This window comes from Octopus bimaculoides, chromosome Z, assembly GCF_046866305.1.
Source record: "Octopus bimaculoides isolate indiv1 chromosome Z, ASM4686630v1, whole genome shotgun sequence".
Classification (NCBI taxonomy): Eukaryota; Metazoa; Mollusca; class Cephalopoda; order Octopoda; family Octopodidae; genus Octopus; species Octopus bimaculoides.
Window position 1 is genome coordinate 30,193,215 of NC_142944.1, and position 13,188 is coordinate 30,206,402.

Genomic DNA, 13,188 nt, shown 5'->3' on the forward strand with positions numbered 1-13,188 from the left:
AAATATTTCAGAGTTACTGAAATTCAAAAGAAAAAGCTTAAGCATATTTTATACAAATAAATTATAATCCTAACTAATTATAATTAAGCATTCTTTCTACCACTAGTAAATTAAAACCAACTTAAATTCGATTTTCTTCATTTTGGACTACCAAATCGAAAAAAATTCTAGTGTTGCTCACATTAAGGAAAACTATAATACAGATATAGTTGAATATTTTTGTGATTGGCATTAGTTTTAGTTAAATGGGTTTAGTTTGATACTAAGTCTTAAAAATTGAAGACCTAAAAATATGTAGTACTGCTTAAATGGCAGTTGAGAGTGTGTGACTGTAAGAAAGTCACTCACAGACCCAGGGCAAATAAGGCCCTTCAGCTGCTTGTCTAAGAGAAGGTAACTCCATATGAATCCTACTGTTGATAATTACTGGACTCCTGGCACTCGTTGCACAAGACCAATACAAGTTTGAAGAATGAGCAAGATTGGCTCTACACAAACCATGCCTACTATAATAATAAACCCTTGTTTCCTTGTGGGGGTAATTTATTGAGTGTTCAACAAAAGGATATGGGAGGAAAGCCTTATAGAAAATCTGGAGTGAGAGAGCCTAAAGCAGATATGTATAGTTATACTTAATATCTGACATCTCCTGCAGCTCTGTGGATGCTGCAAACATTGTGTTTCTTTTATGTTGTATCCATGCGTGGAGAGGTGGTATGTGTACTTGGGGCTAGGCACTTGCTTCTGGAAACAGACGAAGAACAGTATCTTTTACTACAGATCCTTAAATTAACTCAAGCCTTGTGAATAAAACTGGGTCATCAGAAACTGCGGAAGCTTCTCAAATGTCCTATTGTACTTGTAATTCAAAAGACTGGCCTAGTCATACATTGTGTCAAGTCTGAAAACTACATGAACAGTACATATGTTTATAGAATAGTCAGCCATTTATATTGTAATTCAATGTGTATACAGTTCAACTAATCAAACAACTGGAATATTCATCAAAAGTGATAGAGAACCATGAGAAATGTGATCCAACACAACTCCATTCATAGATTTTCAACTTGATAATTTTAATCTGAATAATACCCCAGTGATAGAAATCTATTTGAGGTTCTCTTTTTTTAAAAATATTTTCAGCTATTTTAACTTTTTCTGTCTTTTATTCACTTAAAATAAGGTTCATAAATTTGAGCCAATGCATAAGAATTCCTGAAGTAATATTTACTTATATATATATGGAATGTCTGCTGTCTTCCACTGGTAACCAGTCATAGCAATGAAGTACAACTAGTATTATGCCTCCCACACCCCACTTTCTTTTTACAGCCAAGTAAATGGAGTAAAAATCAGTAACGTGTCATCAAGAAAGAGCAAATGTGAGACTTAATCATTTAAAATTAAGCATCTATGTGTGTGTAAAACAATCCCAGTACAAAATAATGAAAAATCCTAAAATCAATTCTAGCTACTAACATAATTCAATTCTAGCTACTAACAATATGTCCACTATTTTTTATGCTGTTCTCATAAAATAGGCTAGTTTGTAACCTTATCTAAGTAGGCTGCCAGGTTTGAATGATAGTATGACCAATAATGACATCAGAATGTCTACAAAACAATTCAACAGCAATACAACATAACAGATACTGAAGCTGGTACATAGACAAATATCAATGGGCTGATTAAGAATGAATCAAGACATGCTACTCTCACAATAGTAAGCATTCAAAATAAAAAGTCATATTTGATAGCTCTCATTCATATGCACACATACACATACCACACACACACACACACACACACACACACACACCATACCAGACACACAGGTGTGCAGGGTATTTCTGAACAAACTTTAGCAGGCTACAAATCAAAGGGAAATGTAATGAGATGTTTTGCAACAAACACTGGATTTTAACTTTTACATTTCTCTTTTAGATATGTCAATCGATCAATATAGTAGATTCCAATATGATCCAGAAAATGAAAAGCCATACTGTTCCCATAAGCCACCAATCATGGGAATTTGAACATCATTTGCTTCTTTTGTGTTCAGGTTTGCAAAAGAACTGGAACCCTCTGATGAGGACATGTCATCTATGGTCAAAAGAAAGAAGCATCCTCTGCAGTCAAACATCAGGACGCTGTCCTGCATAACCCAGGACATAAACTAAGCCTATCAGGTCAACAAGAGCCATTGGAAAGCAGCTGCAAATAGCAGTATCCACTATCAGATGTATGCTGCACCAGAACAACAGGTAAGTAAGGAGGGACAAGTTATAACAATTTTTAGAGATGTCTCACAAGAACTTCAGGTGATGAGAAAGGGCAAGTTCATGGCTGGCAAAATCTAAGAGAACTGTGTGATCATCTAACATTCACTATCATGTATCTCCTAGTTTTCCTTCTTGGAAAACTCTTGGTTTATTTCATCTATCACCACAGAAGACAGCCAACAAACCTCCACCACCCATACACACATTGCTTGGTGGTAAGGAATAGTTGTCAGTATAGAGAGATGCATAGGAAGAATCATTAGATACTGTCATGCAATCATTTCCATAGCCACAACAGAGTCATCGTTTGGACAAATGGTGGTTTTATTAAGTAGCTTGTCTCAGTAATGTACTGAGATGAATGTATATGTTGTTTATTGCTATAGAAAGGGTTGTTTCTTTATGGTGTCTAACTTCTGTTTTGTTCCCAGTTGCACTGTGTACCCTGTATGTGTTTGTGTGCATAAAAACACAAAAAATGTACATATGTAATTACATATACATACAGCATTTAAATTTGATATGTATACATTTATGCATATCTCTAAGAAATTAATAGAAGTGCATAAATATGCAGATAAAAGCTATATATACAAATATAGAGATATATTTTGATATATGTATGATTATAGTGTGTGTACATGCATATGGATTTACATGCATAAACATGCACACATGGATATAAATATGTAAAGCATGCACACACACAGATTGATAGATGTATATACACGTAAATTAAGCTATGTATGAATTCCAGTCAAAACAGGAAAAAGAAATTAGCCTAAGACATAACTAAAAGTTTACAATACAAAAACTGAAGATTTGTTTTCCTAAGTGCACATACTAGTATTGACAGATACTTAAACATACAGCATAAAATTAATAACAGAGATATAGCAATTTATGCAAAGTGCTTATGAGTTTATATATATATATATATATATATATATATATATATATAAATGAAAGGGAAAAAAAAAACATGAATGCCTTGCCTAACAGAACAATGGTAATGCAAGCAGTGAGATTATAATAAAACAGTGACTGTGCAGTGAGTGGACAGTCAAGGAATCCAAGAATATAGAATCTAAATATGTTCATTGAAAGTGATTGATACTGTATTGCCAAAATGACTAAGAGTCATCTAAAAGTTTTGCTTTTTCAGAAGAAAGTGAAACAGAATGATATAATTTTCTTCTCTTCTTTTGGATATTTTTTGCTTTATTTTTTTAATTAATTTCTTCTATGGAGTTACTGCCCTCATCTTCTATTTGAAAAAGAGGGCTCTCAGTATTTGTGCATTGCTTACATTTTAGTGTTAAACTTTAATTTGTTGAATCAAGCAACAGTATTGCAGAAACAACAGACATACATTCATTTTTTTTTCTATTCATCTCCAGAGACATTGTAACCAAAAGTGAAGATTTTATATACTATAGTTCTATAATTGCCTTGTAAGGTGAGTTTTTTTGTTTTTCTTCTTTTCTTTCTACATTTAACATTGATAGCAGTACACAGTTAAGAAAAATGGCAACAAGAAATGTCAACATCGCCTTCAGTGCCTGAAAACTATAACACATAGTGGAAACAGGTGGTTTATAGGGAGGCAGCATGCAATGTTGAGAAGTAGAAAGTTGGCAGCCACTATATTTCTCTCCCTGACCGACAAAGCCAAAGATTTAAATAGAGACGATGGTCTTACAATTACTATGCAATAATAAGAGGCAGTATTTTATCAACCTCTGAGATGAGAGAAAAAGTTGACACTAGCAACTCATGAAATCAGTATGCAGTTATGTGAAAATGTGATTTTAGCCTAGCACCTTAATCATTGCCAACTCCTTACATTGGTAAAAGACAAATTCAATGAGGATGACATCAGTGAACCAAACCCAAGTTTAATTACTTTTACTTTACTGATTTCAAATAGAAATATTATGGCTAATTCCCCAGGAGACTTGATCTAGAAAGTAGGGCTCAAACTAAATGTTGAAAAGCATTGTGACACAATTGTTGCAGAAATGTGGAATAGCCCAAAGTTTACCACACTGCATCAAAAAATTTCGAAATAAAAAATAATGTTCATTGTTTGTACATGCATGCATTCACATGACTACAATATGTTTTCATATGAGTAAATAACAATTATGTTTTTTTATTCTATATGTTTTAGTCATTGGACTGCAGCCATGCTGGGACACTGCCTCAAAGGATTTTTCAGTTGATCACATCAATTCCAGTATGTAAATCTGGTACTTCTATCGGCAAAACCAGTGGAACAAACTTACACTAGTTGCCAAGCAGTGAGAAATCAACACACACACACACACACACATACATCAAAAGGTTTTCTTGTAGTTTCTGTCTACTGAATTCACTCATAAGGCATTTATAGACCCAGGGCTATCAAAGACACTTGCCCAAGATGCTATGCAGTGGAACATAATTTAATTTTTTCTTTATTTTCAATGCAGCATAGTAAACTTCAAGATATCCAACTGAAATTAGTAACAAATGAGGAAATGAGATGATAATGTCAAAGATAGTAGAAAATGAACATTAATAAATGTCATAGTAGAAAATGTATATTTAAATAACCACTTGATGTGATTTTAAACATAAATAAAAAAAAAATTTAAAAAAACATTGAACAATGTTATTCCCATTGTGTTAAAAATAATGAAAATCTGATATCATAAAGATGAATAAAATAATGAATAAATTACTCAAAAACAAATCTCAACATGAGATACGCAAGAATTGTAAATTAGATTTAGAAACAAATGAAAAGATAAAGATAAAGCCAGTTTTTTTTTTTTCAAGGAAATGTACAGAATTTCTTTCACACTTTCCATGGGACCTTATGAAAATAAATGAAAAAAATGAATGAAAAAAATTGCCAGCAAAATTGAATTTTTTTTTTTTTTTTAGATTTCATTAATGAAATACATGAGAATTTATCTCCAAAACTGAACTAGCCAATTTGACAAAGATATGGAGAGAAAAAAAAAATTTAATTCACAAAGACAAATTATTAACAAATTAAGACAATATAAAACATGCACAATGGAACTTGAAAACTATAAACACATAACTCATCATTGATTGAAAGCAAATGAATATGTTATATATAGAATATGAAAAAATTGTAAATACCTGAGGAAGCATATTCTCCAGGATTGACTGCACTACCTGTATAAAATGGTAAGAATGTCAACTTTAAGAAAAAACAATCAAAAGACACTGACTGCAATATGGATTGAAGTATACAGAGGCTATTGAATAAGTGTCTACTGATTGATAGTAATTTATATCAAAGCTATTTTAACTTGAAATTACCAAAAGGTCCATAATTGTCCACTCCACTAATTTACAGTCCTTGGACTAAGACTGTGCTTCAGCACTGTATTCAAACTTATTACTCAATTATATCAGTTCACAATTTATATTTTATTGATCACTACTCATTGAATGGTTAACTACACATTATATAATTCCCTATTCAAATAATATGACAGGTTTCTATATAGTTTATATCTACCAATTTTCATTCACAAGACACTGTGAAAAGCACTTGCCTAATGTGTTGCACAGTGACAAAGAATCAAGAATCCTAAAATTTGTTAGCCATACTGCCAAAGTACTATCCCAAATTGGGAACTGCATGAGTGAGAGAGTCAGAGAAAGAAAATAACTGGCTCAAAACAAAAAAATTCTAACATCACACTTAACTGAATATTATTCAAATATTGTCTTAAAATTAAGTTTTACATTTTTTCCCCACCATTCATCCCTTCTCACCCTCGAAGCTTCTCAAGAATATTCATCAAAAGAATATATAAGTATAATAAATATATCAATCAGCCCCTTAGCATCAACAATAAGGTTAATTAACAAAACACCTACTTACCAGTTATATCAGCACCAAAGTCAACATCACCGATGAGATCTGAATCTTGCATTGCAAACTCATTGTATATAGATTCATTATTTATTCTGCAAGCAAAAGAACAATGACTCCTTAGAAAAAGATTTTTTTAAAATTTAATTTGCTAAATAAATGAAGAGAGACAATTGAATTATATGCTTTGTTACCAAAAATGGATATCCTGTTTATATCAAACTACTGTATATTTATGAAAATGTGTACATGCACACACAGCAAATAACCATCACATATTTATGTGCATAAACACACAAACTCATTCACTGATTCCCCACACACACTCCCCACCTCCCCCCTAACATAGTCTGGATGGGTGTCACTGTGTGTCACTGCTTGCCACACTCCAGCTTACATCTTATGCACATACATGAAACTGATCAATTTTGTTTTGTGATATTTTGTTTTGGCATAGTTTTTATTGCTGAATACCCTTTGCAACTACTCTACAGCACAGAAAATACATTGAATTGTGTTATTTTGAAACAAGTATGAAATTAACAATGTGTACCAAAGGTTGAACCCTATACTGAGAGTAGAATCAAATTTATTTCAAGCTTCACCTGACAGCATATGGATTGAATCGTTTGACAGGAACCAATGAGCCTGGATGCTCTTCCTAAAGTACCTTACAGAGCGGACTGAGTGCTGTCATGACACCAGTACTACTGAGATTTCAAAGTATTTACAAAACAAGACCCCTCGACTTAGTGGAAAGTGCTTTTGTTATAGCACTAGCACTACTGAGGTTACAAATTACTCTCAAGACAAAACCCACATCAACCAAAAGGGGAGTAGTATTGACTGTTAGTTGTCTTTGAAAGAAATTACTATCTGCATAATATACTGTTGATATGGCAATCTTTGAATTTGAAGTATTTTCAAATGAGATTTCTTTTTAACAGTTATTATAGTTGTGAAACATGGAGACTTTATTGTTGAGATATCAAGTTTCTTCATATAAAAAAAAAAGCTATCCTAAAAAAAAAAAAAACCAACGACTGAAATACAGAATCCATAATCAAACACCGACTGCAGTGAATAGGACCAGGTGGTTAGAAAGAAAGAGGTTCCTTTGTCAAAAACCCTTCAGCAAATCTACCACTGAGAAGAAGACCACATGAATGTCTTTACTGCTGTTATACAGAGACGAGTTGAAGACAATCTTTAAAATGGCTAGAAGTGAGACAAAAACATGAGAAATCACAAGAACTAATAAGTCAACAATACCCTTGCACACACACTATCTTGCCATCAATTTTCTGTCATCAATGGCATCAACATGGATGGAGGAATGAATCACTCAATAAGAAGGACATTGAAGCTATTGGACATATAAAACAGTCAATAACTGTTCTTTTATTGCATATAAGTAAGAGGACGGTGATGAAGGACCGAACTAGACTGTACTTTACGAATCTAGAAACAGCTATTTCTTACAATGGAAGAAGGCTATAAATTTGAAAAGGGTGTATAGTTGATTCAACAGTATGATGATGCCATTGGTATTTTACTGACTGGAAAAGATGAGATGGCATATTTAACCCTGGCAAGGACAATTGTGAGGAATAAAATTCAATATTGTCAGGTGTTTTACCCAAAGCCTTATTGATTATGAAGTCTTCACCTATACAAAACCAATAATTAATTTTTAACAAAATTATTTATGATGATGATAATAATGGTTTCTAAATTAAGTAAAAGGCCAGCAATCTTGAAGGGATGGGGTTCATCAATACCATCAACCCCACTCGATTGGTACTTTATCATTCCCAGAAGGATTAAAGGCCAAGTTGACCTCCATGAGATTTGAATGTAGTGCACTGAACAAAATACTTAGAAGCATTTCTCCTGGTCTTTTATGTTTTAACAATTCTGCTAGTTTGCTGCCTTAAGATTTTAATCATAAGTTTGATTTAAGCAAAAGCCAAACAATTTTGAGGGGAAGGATTGTTTGATACTATTGACCCCACTCATTGACTAATATATTTTAACCTATAAAGAATGAAAGGCAAAATTAACCTAAGTAGGATTTGATCACAGAATGTAAAGTGGAAAAAAAAAAAAAACATTTTCTCAACAATAATGGTTCTGTCAATCCACTTCTATAAACAACAACAACAATAATAATAATAAAGAAAAACATACTTGACATTCTTTTTATTTGCTGCATTAGCTTGGCTTAGAGCTTCTGCAGGTTCATCAAGCTCAGGTGTGTTTGGAATTATAGCATTTGGTGTACGGTCTAATACTGAAATCAGAAATTATGAATTTATTTTAAACTACTGTTTCAAAAGTTTATGCATTTAATTGACAGAAAAAATAAGATACAACCAAATATAACTAGTTCTTTAAAAAATCTGATTATTTTTATTTTTAAAAGTTTAAATTTAGAAGAAAATGCAACAGGACATCTATAAAATAATACAAAAAAAGAATTTAAAATATGATGCATTGATTGCTATGAATTGTGCAGAGACTTGGTTTGTGCTAGTTTTTAAGTTAGTTTCTAAGTCAGTTTCAATTGTTCATTATCTAAATAGTTGTGATGTGTTATGGTTAAAGTACTTTCAGATATCCAATAGTTAGTACTTTCAGATATCCAATAGTTAGACTACTCCAATAGTTAGTTATTTTCTACACTATATTTCAGCCAACTTTTTCCATAATCATCTAGCTGTAATTACAGAATGGACTGATTTAAATAGTGTAGAAAATTAAAACACAAAAAAGAAAATTCTGATGTAATAAATAGTTTGTGATGGTTAAATGAACAGGATGAATATGATAATAACATGTTTGGAAATCAAAGGTTGATGTGAATTGTTTCTTGTTTTAAATGTGAATATTCAAAGCAATATATTTATACCATTTCATGAAAACACACACACCATGCCATTTTCAAATGAAGTTCTAAATTTATTAATAGAAGACCTGACTTAACACACACAACATATAACACAAACAAGATATACATCACGTCACATTCCTACCTCACATCACACCACATCAATACATCACATTACATCCATACATGACACCCATGTATCACACCACATCCATACATCACCTCAGATCCATACATCACCTCAGATCCATACATCACACCCATCCATCACGTCGCATCACATCCATACATCACGTCACATCACACCCATATGTCACGTCACATCACATCACACCCATATGTCACGTCACATCACATCACACCCATATGTCACGTCACACGATACATCATACATACATACGATACATCATTCGGACAAAGATCACGGTCTTCTGTGCCATTGTCCTGTCAACTCTACTCTATGCTTGTGAGACTTGGATGGTGTACCACCATGACTTCAAGTGCCTTGAATACTTCCAGCAATTGAAGCTATGACAAATCCTCAACACACAATGGGAAGATCACGTTACCAATGAGGTTCTTCGCCACGCCTAACTACCAAGTATCGAAGCCACCGTTTTTTGCCACCATCTCTGCTGGGCAGGTCACGTCCAGTGTATAGAGCCCTCTCAACTCCCAAGGAGCATGTTCTACTGAGAACTTGGAATTGGAACAAGACCCAGAGGAAGTCCAAAATTCTGTTTTAAAAACCAGTTCAAACGGACCTTGGCTCAAGATAACAGCCAGCCATCCTCATGGGAACAAATTTCCATAAATAGGACAGCTTGGAGGGCCACTGTTCACAATGGAGCTAGCTCCTTCAAGCAGACAATAGAATGAGAGGCAAAACACAGGAGAAGAAAGGAGCATCTTCAACATCCTTGACCAACCATTCCGTGCAAGTTCTGCCCACGACTCTTTCAACACTGACTTGAACCCCAAAGTCACTTTCAGCACAAATACCAGCCAAGGAGACTGAATGGAAACTGACGAACCCAATGCTCGGATACGAGCTGGGGCCTACAATACATACTTATAATACATATATTATACATACAGAACACACACACACACACACACACATATATATATATATATATATATATACACATATAATATGCACATATATAATATTTGATGGAAGTGAATTTCATTATCTTTTACTTGTTCCAGTCATTAGACTACAGCCATACTAAGACACCATTTTGAGGAAATTTAGTCAAATCAATCAACTCCAGTACATTTTTTCTTTAAAGCTTGGTATTTATTCTATTGGTTTCTTGTTGAATTAAGTTACAAGGACATTAATACACACACACACAAAGTCTTCTTTTAGTTTCCGTCCACCAGATCCACACACAAGGCTTTGGTCAACCAAAGGCTATAGTAGAAGAAGCTTGCCCAAGGTGCCAAGCAGTGGGACTGAACCCAGAACCATAGTGGGGAAGCAAACATCTTACTACACAACCTATTAATCTGCACCTATTATGTATAAATAATATAAATAATCACTAGGTGATGTATAGGTGGGGTGTGAAATAGTGCAAATGCATGAAAGAAAGAAATAATAATAATCTTCAACAAATCAAAGGAAAAATATTAGACACTCCAAAAAGAGAACTGCATGATACATGCAACATTTTCAAATGGTCAAAATATCAAGCATTTATATTTTTAATTTCCCAAACATTCCTGCCATGCATTAGCCTCAACCAATTGATTTTCTATCAGTTGATGTGGTTAGTGAATAAAGTTTTTTTATTTATTTATTTAATAGGTTGTAGCTAAGAACTCTGTACACAAGACATTTTGAGACAGACAGTCTTAGTTAAATAAATCATATATGAATGCATGTACCACTTGAACTTCATAATGGTTTTAGTAGATGAGAAAGGCATCTGAACAAAAAAAAAAACACCTCTTCCAACAAAATGGTCATGTGATTTAGAAGACTGCTTCTCAACTATGTAGTTTTAGGTTCAATTCAACTACACAGCATCTTGAACAAGTATATATTTTTGCACCATAGTTTAAAGGTGATCAAAGCTTGGTAGATGGAAATCATGTGGAAACCTGTTCAGTGAGAGGCCACTTCTGTTCTTGGGTAGGTGGTAGATTTAATCCACCACTCTGTTTAACATCACCGCTTGGCCTAATGGCACTTTTAGTTGAATCTAATCTGCTGTATGCATTCTAAAAACATGTCTAATCTGAGAACTTCCTCTTGCCAGTTAGAGTAATTTCTAAAAAAAAGAATCAAGGGTACTACTCTTTTTCCCTCTGACTAAGCCAATAAGTAACCTTCCTAATCAATGTTCATTTGGCTTTTTCTCGTTTTTGTTCAAGTGTTTGTGTGCATATATACAAGGGTGGATTGAGAAGTTCATATACCATGAAGGAGTGATGCGAGAGCTGTGAAATTTTGTATGTATCAATTTCAACTCTTTATTAATAACTATATTGCTTCTTTCCAAGTAAACTGACATTTGACTGTTCAAAGACTTCAAAAATAACCAGTAGCAACTTCTTTTGAAAACAGACAAAATTTAACATCATGGTATTATCAAGTACCTGCAGAAAAAAGGGTCTGGGCCCCATCAACATTCATGCTAACAGGTTGCTGCATTAGGGGATGACTCCAGCTTTATCAACAGTGCAAAAATGGACAGCTGAATTTACGAGGGGAAGGGAGAGAATCTTGAAGATGACGTCTGCAACTGTCACCATCGAGGAAAACATTATGTTCACCATATGGTGATGTATGACAGCCAAATGACTATAAATCAAATAGCCAATGCTATTAGCATGTCCCGTAAGAGTTGAGAACCTTTTACACAATGGACTTGGCATGACAAAGGTTTCTGCTTGGTAGGTGCCACATCTGACACCTAATCAAAAGCACACCAGGCTGATCACATCACATCACAGGAAAATCTGACACTGTTTCAGGCAAATCCAGGTTCATCACTGAGTAAGGCACAAAGAGATAATCTATGCCATGGAAACACCCCTTCCCCACCTGCTCCAAAGAAGGCCACGGTCATTTCATTTGCAGGGGAAGTGATGGCCTCGGTGTTCTGGGCTGCAAAAGGTATTGTGTTTATCGACTCTCTTCAGAAAGGCTACATGATCAATGGAAGTATTAAGCCAACTTGTTGAGGCAGTTATCAAAGGACATCAAGAGCAAACTCCCAGAAAAACTGACAAAAGGGGCCTTGTTTCATTAGGACAATACTCCAGTACACGAGTCCTTGCTCTCAATGGCTGCTGTGCATGACTGTGGCTTTGAACTGGTTGGTCACCCTACCTATTCTGATTTGGCCCCACCAGACTCATCTGTTCCTCAACATGGGAAAACAATTGGCTGGGAACAAGTCTCACAGTGATGATGCCATCATATCTGCTGTTGGTGACTTTTTTTGACCAATGAGACCCAAGCACTGCAACACTGATGGAAGAAGTGTGTGGACTGCAAGTGGGGACTATGTTGAAAAATAAACCTCATTTGGTCACATCCCATGAGTTTATCGTGATCAGCCTATGAATTTTTCAGCCAACCCTCATGCAGCAATACAATGAAGTTGTATATTTAATTTTTACTTCAATTGTACTTTGGCTTATTTTAAATTGTAACTTCACAAAACTGCAAGCCCATTATAAATTATAACACCACTTACTATAATGTTTTAGTTAATCAATGACTTGTATAAGTATATAAAAAGAAAAAAACTGACAATGACTTGTATAGAGTGAGCTGCTTCCTCAATTTCTTTTCATTTAATAAAATTATGATATGTATGGGTCATTCATAGAGATCCACTGCAATTACATGACTTGCTCAGTATAACTAAATTTTCCTAATGTCATTAAAATAGGGACCAAATGAGCCAGAGAATTTCTTTGTTGAAGGACTTGGTGGTTACCTGTTACCCAAGTCAAATGACTACAAAATCTGTACTGTTTTCAAAATAGACACCATCTGCAACAAGTCCAAAATATGCAGTAAAGATGGAATGGTCATGCCCAAAGCAATAATTGAATAATGCTTCAATCAGTAACTTCTGTGATTGTAGTGT

General features: G+C 34.1%; 1 protein-coding gene across 50 annotated transcripts in view; it reads right to left on the reverse strand.

The window, feature by feature from the left end:
- LOC106882306 (C-Jun-amino-terminal kinase-interacting protein 4) overlaps positions 1-13,188 on the reverse strand; it is a 249,052-nt gene that overhangs the window by 151,275 nt on the left and 84,589 nt on the right. For 38 of the 50 annotated variants that reach the window (XM_089365074.1, XM_089365068.1, XM_089365064.1 and 35 more), the window contains 3 exons: positions 8,374-8,476; positions 6,193-6,278; positions 5,439-5,474 (listed from right to left, as the gene is read on the reverse strand). In XM_089365074.1, coding sequence (XP_089221200.1) covers positions 5,439-5,474; positions 6,193-6,278; positions 8,374-8,476 — 225 coding nt within the window. The remainder of the gene's footprint in view (positions 1-5,438; positions 5,475-6,192; positions 6,279-8,373; positions 8,477-13,188) is intronic. The other 12 variants (XM_089365071.1, XM_089365059.1, XM_089365051.1 and 9 more) reach the window with 1 other exon arrangement.